General features: G+C 42.5%; 1 protein-coding gene across 2 annotated transcripts in view; it reads left to right on the forward strand.

Annotated features, from left to right (window-relative positions):
* The window catches only part of LOC137299549 (mesoderm induction early response protein 2-like), a 59,101-nt gene that overhangs the window by 17,539 nt on the left and 26,969 nt on the right, over positions 1-14,593 (forward strand). The window contains exons 2-6 of one of the 2 annotated variants that reach the window (XM_067968366.1): positions 1,698-1,777; positions 3,739-3,823; positions 11,913-12,034; positions 12,720-12,854; positions 14,218-14,341. In XM_067968366.1, coding sequence (XP_067824467.1) covers positions 1,709-1,777; positions 3,739-3,823; positions 11,913-12,034; positions 12,720-12,854; positions 14,218-14,341 — 535 coding nt within the window. In that variant the 5' untranslated portion in view covers positions 1,698-1,708. The remainder of the gene's footprint in view (positions 1-1,697; positions 1,778-3,738; positions 3,824-11,912; positions 12,035-12,719; positions 12,855-14,217; positions 14,342-14,593) is intronic. The other variant, XM_067968367.1, reaches the window with a different exon arrangement.

Raw genomic sequence — 14,593 nt, forward strand, 5'->3', positions numbered from 1 at the left:
TCCTGCTGTGCAGGTGGATGTGTCACAGCACTGTGTTGTGGAGCTCCACATGTCAGAGGTAGATGGCGTGGCCGGCGAGGCTGGTGATGCTGTTCGCCCTCCGAGGAGGTCATGACTGCAGCTACAGCGGCCCCCATCCGGAAGATGTACATCTGAGGGGGTCTGCAAGGTAGGTACATGTGTCTAGACACCGGGGTAAGTGTGCAAGTTGGTGAATTTTATTGTTAGGAGGAGGGTGGTGGAGGCCAAACTTTGTCCCAAGTGACAGAGTGGCCTCCTGCAATGAGTGTCTCTCCCCCCTGTCAAATGGACCTTTGCAGCTGCCACAGGCTGATGGCTGCAACACGTCCATTTCAACTGGGAGTGTTTCCCCCAGTACGGGAAACAGTCACAGTTGTTTGCAAAATCCCACCCCTCCTAAAATATCATGTTCATCGGGTCTCTAAACGACCTGAAATACCTAAATAAATACCTTAAGTGGCACCCCGCCGGCTTTAATTGCTGGCGGGAGTCCCACATCCGGGGGCTGCGCGCACATGAGTGCGTCAGTGGGAAACCCGGAAGTGGGTGGGTTGGAGCCGGGCTCCCGACCCACCCCGGGAATCCCCGATTTTCGTGGACCCAGCCACCAACGCACCCGATCGCGGGTGCTAAAATCGAGCCCAAAAGATGTTTCTTTGGCCTTCAAGATGAGGTGACTGGCAACAGAAGTTCAAACTAAGTCCTGTGGCAGACTCAGTAACCCAGTATGCACACCAGGCAGGTCTGTAGTACTCCAGGGCACATTGATTGACCAATTAGTCAGGCCTACTAATAGGACCTGGAGGATAAACATGTTACTGAAGCTGGGATTCTTACCAGTCTGCTCCAGATTCTTTAAAAACCAGTGCCCCAACGGGTAAGGTGTCTTATCGGGATAAGCAGTAGGAAGCATGCCATGTTTTCATTTGGTAATCTATATGGTATTAGCAGTTAACCATACACGCACTTTGGTCGGGGAGGGGGAGGGGGGAGCGGTGGTGGAGATGGTAGATGGGATGTATCCCTAATAGGTGTCTATATTAGGCAAACAGAAATTTCTCAGCTTGCTTCAGAGACTCAAAAACATGGTGATGGGTTGCCACATATGTCAGATACTTAGCTGACCTTAAAACAAAAGGCATTCCTCAGCTCTGCGAAACACATTTGCCAGCCATTTTATGCTCGAGAGGTCCTTGACCAATCCTGCTGTGTTCAGAACAAATCTCGGCAGGTACCAATTTTCAGAATGAGGGTGGTGTTCCCAATTGTCTGATGACAGACTGGAACTGAAAACTGCAAGTGATGTGCACCATAGGGAACTCTTTGCTTGATGTCAGTGGATATCTTTTCTGCCACAAAATGCTGGTTATTTGAGATCTTTGTGGAACAATTACTCTGCAAAGGTAGACCAGTGTTTGAACCTAACACTGCTGGACAGCTATGGGGTAAGTACTTCTCTTTACAGTTTCTTTCCCTCTAATTTGCTATTTATGTGGCCGTATTTTATTCCCTGCTGGTAACTGTACAAAGTTGGCTCCAAATTCACAGCATGCTGCACACTTCAGCTTGAGAATTTCATTGTGTAGAATAACTGTCTTAAAATTATTTCAATCTTGTTTAAATGGACCATATTAATAGTGAGTAAAATAGTTAAAATCCTAACTTTTTTTCAGCAGGTATGCAATAAATGTATTGTCAGGCCATGTGTTCAGATATGCTTTTAACAGCCGAGGGCTTAGCGACAGCTGTTCAAGATGTACGTATGGGTTCACTTTGATTTGTGCAACTTCTAACTTTGTAAAAGTACTGACTTATTAATCCTGCTGGTTCCACATTAACCTCTTAACATGCAGGGAATGCAAAAATTTGTTTCTTTAAGCCTTTCAAAGTGGTCAAACAAAAACCCACCAAACTCTTAACTTCTCAGCAGTTCCTGCAATAGTTGATTCCTCTGACATTTTAAAACCTGTTCTTTACAATTTCTTTTACAATTTGTAGTTATGTCTTTGTGCTATAGTAGGATAGGGAGACAGAAGGTAGATTAGAAAATGGGCCACTAGTGTGGCTCATTGACTATTTCTTTACCAATTTGTGTTTGATTTAAAAATGATGGGCTACTACAATTAAAATTATCAGATTAATGACTGTGACTTTTTGAGTTCATGATCTGCCACAAATAGAGTCGCAGATATTTAATACATAAGTTGTCGGTCATGAGTGGCATTAAGTGGGGTGGGGCGGGGCGGGGAGAGGGGTGGTAAACGATTTCAACCCATTGAGATGTGTGGAGCTTACATTATGAGCAGCAGCTCATAGCCCTCTTGTTATAAGTTGGTGTGCTGTGTAACCAAGTAACCAAACGCTGCATCTATCTCCAAGATTCTAAATTTTAAAACTGAAGCACTTTGTTTACCCGCTGTGGTGGGTGCTAGCTGGCTTCTGGATAACTTGTAGAAATTGCATGCCTCCCAGACCAAAGAGTGCCCCGGGGGGGGGGGGGGGATTTGTGGGCGCCAAACCCGGATGGGAAGTAGGCGAGTTGCGCAACCCTAATGAGGCCAGTTGAAGCCTCTTCCGGGTTTGGCGTCCGGCAGTCAGCCTGATTTACTCTGGGTCAAACGCGGAAGTTGGACCAAGACAATGCGCTCAATTTTAAAAGCCAAGTCTGGGGGTGGCGGTGGGGGGGGGGGGGGCGGGGGGCAAAGAAAATCGGAGAAATCCGGAGCGGGAGCGAATCCCGGCTCCAACCTGCCGACTTCCGCGTTTGACCCAGAGTCATCTGGGTGCACGCGCCATTCCAGAACCCGGAAGTCCCGCCAGCAGTTAAAGCCGCAGTACGATATTTAAAACAGCAAAAATAAACTACCTTAAGTACCTCCGGTAGATTTTTTTTGCCTTTTGGGCAGTTAAAACTATTTTGAACTTAGCGGGGGGCTTTTCCACAGCTTCCGATTCATGAGGCGTAAAGGGCCGGATCGGTGAAAAATAAATTAAATAAAATTATATTTCACATTGTAAACAAAAATAAACACACCTTCCAAAAATGTCATCTGCAACCCCCCCCCACCGTGTCCAATGTCTCTTTCTCTCCCAACGGCCGATGAGGTCACCTTTTTTTCACACCCCCCCCCCCCCCCCCCCCCCAGATGTGCAGTTCCTGTCGGCAGCCAGCCTGTCAATCAGGAAGAGGCTTTAATTCGCCTCATTAGGGTTGCGCAACTCGCCTACTTCTCATCAGGTTTGGCGCCCACAAATCCCCCCCCAGGGCACTCTTTCCACCGGCCTTTCAAAATTGAGCACAATAAACTTCACAGAGTGGACAATTTAAGTGACATGCAACTAAGAGATACAAGAGTCATTACTTTTATATCATGCATGCTGAAAAACCAAGGACAGGTTGCTATTGAAGGTTTAGGGGTATCTTGGCTAAGTCAGGTTTTCTAATTGGAGGGAGTTCTCTCCAAGTTGAGGCACATTTCTTTCAATCTTCGCTCCTACACTATGGAGCTGCTCAGTTGATTGTTTTATTGTGCTTGTGACTTTGGTAGTGTTAAGATTACTGTTAAATGTGGAAGGTCTCTTCCTCAATTCTGCTATAAATGTATTGCAAACTAGTCCTTCAATATCTGATGTATTTAGCAACAATTTTTTATAATACATTGAAAATTTGAGATATAAAATGGATAAAGCTAATTGTTTCTCATTTTATTTCTTTAGGCCTCTGTTGGTAGACAGAGTCCACGAGTGTTATATCGAACACAGAATCTATGTTCCTTAGAAAACGGGCTTCAGTCTGGAGGAGGTATAGTATACTAATAGTTTGAGATCAGTTGTGACTTATTAAAGGTTATTGAATTTCACTTTTTGTTCAAAGAATTTTCCTTTTAGCCAAAAAAACCACACTTTTGCTGACAGTGATTCTCGAATAGGCTTTCCCTCCCTGGCAGGCTGTTCTGGTGATATCAATTCTGGAGAATGTCTCCATTGTAAACATACGGGTTGAAACATCTGCTAGCCTGGGAATAACTTTGGAGTTATTCAGCCTCTGGAATCTACATTAAATGGCAAATGAAGAAGGTTCACTCTGAGGGATAGTAATTGGTGGAGTCTGTCATGCTCTTTATGGTCTCCCACTGTTTGAGTTATTCATGAGCAATATGATGATCAGTATTCTTGCAGTGTTATAACTTTTGCTAATAATAAGCAATTTTTCCAGGTGATGAGAAAAAAAAATTCTGAAATTTTAGTTAAAATGCTCAGATTGTGCCCCAAAATCTGTAGAAACCCTCAGATGCTGTGACTATGGTGGATGGTGCTGTCGTTCACTCCGAAGGAGGGCATTCATCTGCTTCTAGACTGAATCTATTTTCCCGCCCATCTTGGAGTCATCTGTCTCCAATTCTTGATCTGTCAAGCTGCATGTCACTCTCTATCCCAGCCCCATGCAAACTGGCCCTCCCTGCTCCTGCCCAGATGAAAATTTGAGTCTGGGGATGACAAAGTTATGGATATCGGTTTCAGTAGCGGAAGAGTGAGATGGCACAGAGGTGGGTGACACTATTGAGGTGGAAGTAGGTAGTCTTGGTGAAGGGTATGATGTGCGAAGTTAAGCTCTGCTTTTGGTTGACATGGATGTCAAGGTTTGTTACTGTCTGGTTCAGCCTGAGCAGGTAGCTGGGAGAGGGCTGGAGCCAATGACCAGGGAATGGTGGGAGCTGAAAATCATGGCTTCGATCTTCCATGACTTGGAGGAAATTTTGACTGATCCACAAATTGATGTTGATTAGGCAGACTGTTAGAACAGAAATGGTTGTGGGGCCAAGGGAAATAGGGGAAAAGTAGAGCTGGGTGTCAAGAATAACGCGCGTGGAAGCTGACCTCTGACACCGAGTGATATCATATAAAGGAGGGGACTGCGGAGGTGATGGGTTGTAGGAAAGAGAAGCCATTGCTGGAGCTGCACTGCCTGCATTAAAATAGGGTGAAAATGGAACCACCCAAAGCAGCCCCACGCATCCGGACAGTGGAGGAGAGGCAATGGAGGAGAATAGAGTAGTCGACTGTATGGAGTGCTGTGGATAGGTTGAAGAAGACAAAGAATCACCACAGTCAGAAATTGTTGTTCATTACTTTGACCAGAGTGGTCTTGGTGCTCAGAATAGTGGTAGGGAGAATCTCTAATTATGGATTATTGTACTCCATATAGCATGCTGTAAACACATCATCTCTGATTCCTCAAGGCAGCAATTAGTGGACTAGAAGGTGAAGCTCCATAGTTCTATAAGATCAACATTACACCTTCAAAGAAAGATGTAGCTAGGCTAATAATTATGGAAGTGGAGATGGTGTCAGCAACTGTGGAATAGTGTCATTTTGATTGTCCATCAGATGACTAATGGCAAGAAATAGTTGGTGCTCAATCTGCTCACTTGGGACTGCTAGTGAGACAAGGCAGTGAATGTTTTGTTACATTGATGAGGTTAGGAGATTAGCAATTTGTATTTGTAGAATGTCCTCAAGTAGGAGAATATTGCAGGATGCTTAATAATGAAGAGAAAGTGGACCAAGTGGCAATGAGAGAGAATGTGGGAGGTGGAACCCAAAAGTAGAAATTGAAGGGAAAGGTTTTTGAGAAACTTTTGAAGGAAGTGAGTGATATGACAAGGGAGAGTGATTTCGGAAGAGAATTCCAAAGGGCACACGCGTGATTTTTGAAAAATGAGCCACCCATGGTAGAGAGAGTAGGAAACAAACAATAAATGAGAGGAGAGCAGGATGCATGGTAGAACTTGTGGTTGGAGATGATCATTTTGCTAAGAAGGAGCAAGGCAATGTAAGGATTTGTAAATGTAGACAAGGAATTTGACATCAGTGCTAGGAAAGAGTAAAGCCATGGAAGGATTTGCAAATGAGGGCAAGGATCTTGGCATAATTACGCTAGGGAACAGGGAACTAGTAGAGTTTGGCAAGGACAGTGGTAATGGGAATGCACCAAAAGACGTGAGCCACAGAGTTTTGGCTTATTTGCCACCATACCCTATCAGCAACTTTAGAAATGTTATGGGGTAATGCTTTAATGTCATGTTAAGAATAGAATCACTTTCTTGTCCTTTAAATATGAGAGCACAACTGTTTATTTGCACAAAAGTGAGATTTCTGATTATACATCATCAACAGTAGAAGATGAAAAAAACATACCGGAAATAGTGGGGAACCAAGGGTCTAATGAGAGTGAAGAATTTAAAGTAATTAAGATTAGTAAAGAAGCAGCACTGGAGAAATTAATGGGACTAAAAGCCAACAAATCCCCAGGACCTGATGGCCTACGTCCTAGGGTTTCAAAAGAGGTGGCTGCAAAGATAGTGGATGCATTGGTTTTGATCTTCCAGAATTCCCTATATTCTTGAACGATCCCCATAGCTTGGAAGGAAGCAAATGTAACTCCGCTATTCAAGAAAGGAGGGAGAGAGCAAACAGGAAACGACAGGCCAGTTAGCCTGACATCAGAAGTAGGGAGAATGTTAGAATCTATTACTAAAGATGTAGTAACAGGGCATTTAGAAAATCATAATATGATTAGGCAGAGTCAACACGTTTTTATGAAAGGGAAATCGTGTTTGATCAATTTTTTTTTGAGGGTGTAGCAACGGGTAGATAAGGGGGAACCAGTGGATGTAGTAAATTTGGATTTTCAAAAGGCATTCGATAGGGTGCCACACAAGGTTGTTACACAAGATTAGGGCTCATGGGATTAGGGGTAATATATTAGCATGGATTGAGGATTGGTTAATGGACAGAAAACAGAGTAGGAATAAACAGGTCATTTTTGGGTTGGCAGGTTGTAACTTGTGGGGTGCCGCAAGGATCTGTGCTTGGGTCTCAGCTATTTACAACATATATCAATGACTTAGATGAGGGGACCAAGTGTAATGTATCCAAGTTTGCTGCTGATGCAAAGCTGTGAGGAGGACGCAGAGACTGCAAAGGGATACAGACAGGCTAAGTGAGTGGGCGAGAAGGTGGCAGATGGAGTATAATGTGGGGAAATATGAAATTATCCACTTTGGTAGAAAGAATAAAAAAGCAGAATATTTTTTAAAAGATGAGATACTGAGAAATATTGGTAGTCAGAGGGATTTGGGTGTCCTTGTGCACGAATCACAGAAAGTTAACATGCAAGCAATTAGGAAAGCATATAGTATGTTGGCCTTTATTGAAAGGGGTTTGGAGTATAAGAGTATGGAGGTCTTGCTGCAATTATATAGGGCTCTGGTGAGACCACACCTGGAGTACTGTGTACAGTTTTGGCCTCCTTACCTAAGGAAGGATATACTTGCCTTAGAGGCGGTGCAATGAAGGTTCACTGGATTGATTCCTGGGATGAGAGGGTTGTCCGAAGAGGAGAGATTAAGTAGAATGTGCCTATATTCTCTGGAGTTTAAAAGAATGAGAGGTGATCTCATTGAAACGTATAAGATTCTGAGAGGGCTTGACAAGGTAAATGCTGAGAGGCTGTTTCCCCTGGCAAGAGAGTCTAGAACTAGGGGTCATAGCATCAAGATAAGGGGTCGGCCATTTAGGACCGAGATGAGGAGGAATTTCTTCACATAGAGGGTTGTGAATCATGGGAATTCTCTACCCCAGAGGGCTGTGGATGCTCAGTCGTTGAGTATATTCAAGACTGAGCCTGATAAATTCTTGGACACTAAATGAATCAAGGAATGTAGCAGCAGAAATTGAGATGTTTGACGAACAGGGACACGGGCCTAACTTTGATCGGTGTGTTATTTGCAGTCTTCCACTTGGAGGAAATATGCAAGACTTTTGATTTTTCTCAATTTCAATTGTGATTCATGTAATTCACGAGTAATTTCTTGCGTGCGTGTGTGAGTATATAATCTTTTTCCTTTCTTGGGTGGACTAGGGAATAAGGAAATTTTCATAAAATCATAGAATCATGGAATGATACAACATAGAAGGAGATGATTCAGCCCATCATGCCTATGCCGACTCTTTGAAAGAGCTATCCAATTAGTCCCACTCCCCTGCTCTTTCCCTATAACCCTGCAAATTTTTCCCTTCCAAGTACTTCTGAAAGTTATTATTGAATCTGCTTCCACCACCCTTTCATGATGTGGAGATGCCGGTGATGGACTGGGGTGGACAAATGTAAGGAGTCTTACAATACCAGGTTATAGTCCAACAGCTTTATTTGAAATCACAAGCTTTTGGAGGCTTCCTCCTTCGACTCACGTGACGAAGGAGGAAGCCTCCGAAAGCTTGTGATTTCAAATAAAGCTGTTGGACTATAACCTGGTGTTGTAAGACTCCTTACATTTGACCACCCTTTCAGGCAGTGCATTCCAGATTATAACAACTCTGTGTAAAATTTTTTTCCTCACGTCATCTCTGGTTCTTTTGCCAATTATCTTAAATCAGTGCCTTCTGGTTAGTGACCCTTCTGCCACTGGAAACAGTTTCTCCTTATTTACTCTACTCTATTTACTCCCTTTATGATTTTGAACACCTCTATCAAATCTCCCTTTTACCTTCTCTGCTCTAAGGAGAACAACCCCAGTTTCTCTAGTCTGTCCATGTAGCTGAAGTCTTTCATCCCTGGTCATGGTGTGGAGATGCCGGTGATGGACTGGGGTTGACAATTGTAAACAATTTTACAACACCAAGTTATAGTCCAGCAATTTTATTTTAAATTCACAAGCTTTCGGAGGCTTCCTCCTTCCTCGGGTGAACGTTGTTGGAAATGAAATCCTCGAAATGAAATCGCATTTATAAATCACAGAACAATGCTTGGTGATTACAGACAGTTTTTTCAACTGCCCGTTGCCAAGGCAATCAGTGTGCAGACAGACAGGTGTAACCTGCAAGGTCTCCGAATATACAAATCACCAAAAAAAAGAGATAGAGAGGTAGAAATATAGAAAAGACAGCAACTGACCCGTTATATTAAAAACAGATAACATTTGTTCGCTGGTGGGGTAACGTGTAGCGTGACATGAACCCAAGATCCCGGTTGAGGCCGTCCTCATGGGTGCGGAACTTGGCTATCAATTTCTGCTCGACGATTTTGCGTTGTCGTGTGTCTCGAAGGCCGCCTTGGAGTACGCTTACCCGAAGGTCGGTGGATGAATGTCCATGACTGCTGAAGTGTTCCCCGACTGGGAGGGAACCCTCCTGTTTGGTGATTGTTGCGCGGTGTCCGTTCATCCGTTGTCGCAGGGTCTGCATGGTCTCGCCAATGTACCATGCTCTGGGGCATCCTTTCCTGCAACGTATTAGGTAGACAACGTTGGCCGAGTCACATGAGTATGAACCATGCACCTGGTGGGTGGTGTCCTCTCGTGTGATGGTGGTATCTGTGTCGATGATCTGGCATGTCTTGCACAGGTTACCGTGGCAGGGTTGTGTGGTGTCGTGAACACCTCGCTATGGCCATCCCCACACCTCCACTACTCGCCTTTAAACAGCCACCCAACCTCAAACAGACCATCGTTCGCAGCAAACTACCTAGCTTTCAGGAGAACAGCGTCCACGACACCACACAACCCTGCCACGGTAACCTCTGCAAGACATGCCAGATCATCGACACAGATACCACCATCACACGAGAGGACACCACCCACCAGGTGCATGGTTCATACTCCTGTGACTCGGCCAACGTTGTCTACCTCATACGTTGCAGGAAAGGATGCCCCAGAGCATGGTACATTGGCGAGACCATGCAGACCCTGCGACAACGGATGAACGGACACCGCGCAACAATCGCCAAACAGGAGGGTTCCCTCCCAGTCGGAGAACACTTCAGCAGTCAAGGACATTCAGCCACCGACCTTCGGGTAAGCGTACTCCAAGGCGGCCTTCGAGACACACGACAACGTAAAATCGTCGAGCAGAAATTGATAGCCAAGTTCCGCACCCATGAGGACGGCCTCAACCGGGATCTTGGGTTCATGTCACGCTACACGTTACCCCACCAGCGAACAAATGTTATCTGTTTTTAATATAACGGGTCAGTTGCTGTCTTTTCTATGTTTCTACCTCTCTATCTCTTTTCTTTGGTGATTTGTATATTCGGAGACCTTGTAGGTAACACCTGTCTGTCTGCACACTGATTGCCTTGGCAACGGGCAGTTGAAAAAACTGTCTGTAATCACCAAGCATTGTTCTGTGATTTATAAAATGCGATTTCATTTCGAGGATTTCATTTCCACAACGTTCACCTGAGGAAGGAGGAAGCCTCCGAAAGCTTGTGAATTTAAAATAAAATTGCTGGACTATAGCTTGGTGTTGTAAAATTGTTTACAATTGTCATCCCTGGTCATATTCTAGTAATTCTCCTCTGCATCCTTCCCAAAGTGTGGTGCCCAGAATTGGCCACAATGCTCTAGCTGGGGCCTAACTAGTGTTTTGTAAAGGTTTAACATAACTTCCTTGCTTTTGTACTCTATGCCTTTATTTATAAAGCCAAGGATCCTGTATGCCTTTTTAACAGCCTTTTCAACTTGTCCTGCTACCTTCAAAGATGTACACCCCCAGTTCTCTGCCTCCACCCCCTTAAAAATTGTATCAGTTTGTTTATACTGTTACCAGAATGAATCACTTCACACTTCTGAGGTAAATTTCATCTGCCATGTGTCTGCTGATTTCACCAGTCTGTCTATGTCCTCATGACGTCTGTTACTATCTTCTTCACTGTTTACTACATTTCAGAGTTTTGTGTCATCGGCAAACTTTGAAATTATGCCCTGTGCACCCAAGCCCAGGTAATCAAGATATATATCAAAAAGAGCAATGGTCCCAACACCGATCCCTGGGGACACCACTGCACACTTCCCTCCAGTCTGAAAAACAACCATTTACCACTACACTGCTTTCTGTCCCTTAGGAACATAGGAATAGTAGTAGACTATTTAGCCCCTCCAGCCTGTTCTGCTAATTTCGTATCCCCACAGCCACTGCCCCTTTAATCCCATGGGCTTCAATTTTGCTAACAAGTCTATTATTTGGTACTTTATCAAATGCCTTTTGAAAGTCCATATACACAACGTCAACCGCACTACCCTCATCAACCCTTTCCATTACTAGAGATGAGATTTCTGTCAGTGCTGCTCTCTCATATTTCTCTGTGCAGCTGCAATATTATGAAGTACTTTCACAATCTTAATTTGTTTGCTCCACTTCGGCATGTTTATTCTTGCTGGCATGTATCCTTTTAGAAGCATCTAGCTTTTGCAGTCGGTTTTCCTCACGGCCACTATTGCAAATGCAACCCTATTTACCGATCTACTGAATTTTAGTCCCTGTTGGAGGGAAGCAGTGCTAATGTTTAAGGAATCCTGAACTGTTCTATATAAATTTTGGTTCTAGCATGTCACACTTCAGATAGAACATTAACTGAACACAAATGAACACTTTTAACTGTCAGATAAACTGGCCTCTTCCCAAGTTGAGGAGCTATGCAGCTACCAATTGAGAACACTGTCCAAAAGTAATTAACCTGTAATTTACTTCAGCATGTGCTGTGCACCTCAGCATTCGCCTTAAAGGGGCACACCAGGGTAGTAGCTAAACGCCTCAAGTGTGCTCCAAATCATAGACTACCTTTGTACATTGTAGTGAGAGAAAGGTTATTGCTAGAAATATAAGATTACATTTCTAAAAATCAGCTTTTACATTATCAATCTTATAACTACCAAAATGTACATGTTGAGAATGTGTTTTTAAAAAAAATTGAAGATCAGTTAACCAATTTTTGCATATTACTGCTTTATATCCATTAGTTCCTAACTCGGATTGAATTGTGTATTTCTTTTTAGGCTGTACTAATGTGTACAAGAGAATATGTAACTGTTAAATTTGTTTTGGTCTTTTAGCTGGCTCAATGGGCTCAGCAGATCACAGATTCAATTTGGCCGATATCCTGTCTCACAATTACAGTCCTCAGGAAGAAGAGGAGACACCTGAGGCAGATAAATCATTTGAGGATCTGGAAAGGGTAAATTCATCATTAAGAATTTTTAAACTTTTAAATTCTGAATGCCGTACAAGTATAAGCCTAATTTTGATCAGTAGCTAGATCTGAATGAATATCAACCATATGACTCTGAAAAATGTTGGTGTATGCTATGATCTGTTACTCGTTTCACTTTTGTTTCCACTCTCCTACCACTCCCTCAGTCTGAGCAATGAAAATCATTTGTGCATGGTTATGCATCATAGCAACAAGATATATTTGAAAAAGATAGTTAAACTACTGGATTCTTTGAATGTATTTCTTTGACAATTGAAGGCAGGTAGAAGAGTTCACTCGATGTTCAGCACTTCAGTAACTCGATCCAATTGTTCACAGACAACTATAGTGTACTCTGAATAACTGTCTTTTTTGCACTTAAAAATGGAATCATCCAATAACTTGAATTAATTAACATGATAGCACAGCAAAGTGGGAATTCAGAGCTAAAAAGTAGTTAACAGATCATTTGAATTAAGTATAGACCGTATTTTGCAAAATTGTTAAGTAAAGACTAGAAATGTGATTTCATCCAGTCTTGTGGGGTTTCACTCCTCTTGTGTCATATGTTCTTTTAAAGTTGTGGTGTATTATTTGCATTCAAAAGCCTTGAAACGGTGGGAAATAAGGAATCATGGTTCATGAATATTTATTTTTATCTCTTATGAAGGAAAGTGATGTGCCTCTCGAAGAACTTCTAGCACTTTATGGCTATGAAGCATCCGATCCAATCTCGGAGCATGAAAGTGAGGGCAGCTCTCCCAGCGAGCTTGCTGATAACTTGCCGGATATGACCCTGGATAAGGTCAGCATTTCTTGTTCTGTTGAGAGTTAAGATGATCTGACCTTTTTTAAGCAATCAACCAATCGTTACTGATGTTTGCTTTCACTTTTATAATAAGCTAGTGGTTCTCCCTTGATATTGCTCATTAATGAAAAAAGGAAAACTTAGAAGTTCGCAAGAGATCTGGTGCGAGGAGTGATGGAAGTGGATGGTGAAGTGTTTTTCGATGTGTTACTGAAAAATCTGAATCACTGATCACAAAGTGACTTTTTTTGTGCTATGGGCACATTTAAAGTTTGTATGCTATGATCAAGACTCTAAGTATAGGTAGTAGATTGCAATGTTCATGCCTGATTAAATGTGGAATAATGTTTGTTGGTAAAGATGCTGACTGCATCTGAATCTACACCTTTACACAAAGGAATGTGCAGCTTCTATGCCACTTTCTCTCGTCTAACAACTCTGATGCAGTCTTAGCATCAAATTTAATGTAATCCCAATGGTTTCTTTTTGAACCTGCAGTGGGAATGCAAAAAACATTGCTTGGCAATTTTCACCATTTTTTTTACTTTTTTAGCAGCACCAATTAAAATATTTCTGAGTCTGTCTATATGCGTAAAATGCTGGATAGTCATTTCTCAGCTACCTTGTCAGTTGAAAATACCAACCAACAGTTTAAATTTAACATGCAAGTAAAATGTTTTTTTTTAAAAAAAACAAATGCTAGAAATCTGAGGGAGGGTAAGGAAATGTTGAAAATAAACAGCAGGTTGAGCAGTTCTTATGGGCCACACCTGAAACATTAACCTGTCTTTCTCTTTCAGGTGTTGATTGACCTGTTGTGCATTTGCAGCAGTTCTATTTTAAGACATGTAAAATGTACTTTTTTTAATCAAAACAAGAAGGCTTAAGTGCTTCATGCCTGGCAGTGAGTTTGAACCGCTGTCTCTTAATCTTGTGATTAACATTCAATAAACCACATGCGCTTTGTTCTTGTGGCTTAACTGCCTTATGCTTCCTTGAATTGCTGTCTTGTAGTTTGACTCCAGCAATCTATTGGCCTATATGAGACAAGACTCTCTAAATTTATTGCATAATTGGTTATCAAGCTCAATAAATTCTATTAAATTGATCTTGCCAACAGAGTCTTTCAATGCATATCTTATTTATAAAGAGTGTTCCATTTCAAGTAATCGAGGAAAAATGTATGGTGGTGGTTTGTTTTCATCATTAGTCACAGCAATAGATAATGTAAGTTTGTAAATTGCAATAGGAACTCCAGCCCTGAATATGAAGACTTGGCTTTATTCAGTGAATATAAGCAAACTGCTGAAACATAAGTAACTAAATACATAAATAATAAACCTCTGCCTTTTGTTGACAGGAGCAAATAGCTAAAGATCTTCTTTCTGGAGAAGAGGAGGAAGAAACCCAGTCTTCAGCAGATGATTTGACTCCATCAGTCACTTCCCATGAGGCATCTGATCTCTTTCCTCACCCTCTGAGATGTAAGTTGTGTAACGTGATAGTTCACAAGATCCGTATGGATGGGGAAGGCCATTCAACCCATCTTAATTCATCCATCCAGAACAACTCTATACTCTTTCTCCCCCCACACCCCCCACTTCTCTCCATTGCTGCATCTAATTGTTTCTTAAATGATTCCATGGTTTAGCTTCCACCACTCTGCCAGGAAGTCCATTCTAAGTGTTGACCACTTGGCATAAAAGAGAGCCTCTGATATCATTCTTAAAGTTACC

This window comes from Heptranchias perlo, chromosome 29 (assembly GCF_035084215.1).
Source record: "Heptranchias perlo isolate sHepPer1 chromosome 29, sHepPer1.hap1, whole genome shotgun sequence".
Classification (NCBI taxonomy): Eukaryota; Metazoa; Chordata; class Chondrichthyes; order Hexanchiformes; family Hexanchidae; genus Heptranchias; species Heptranchias perlo.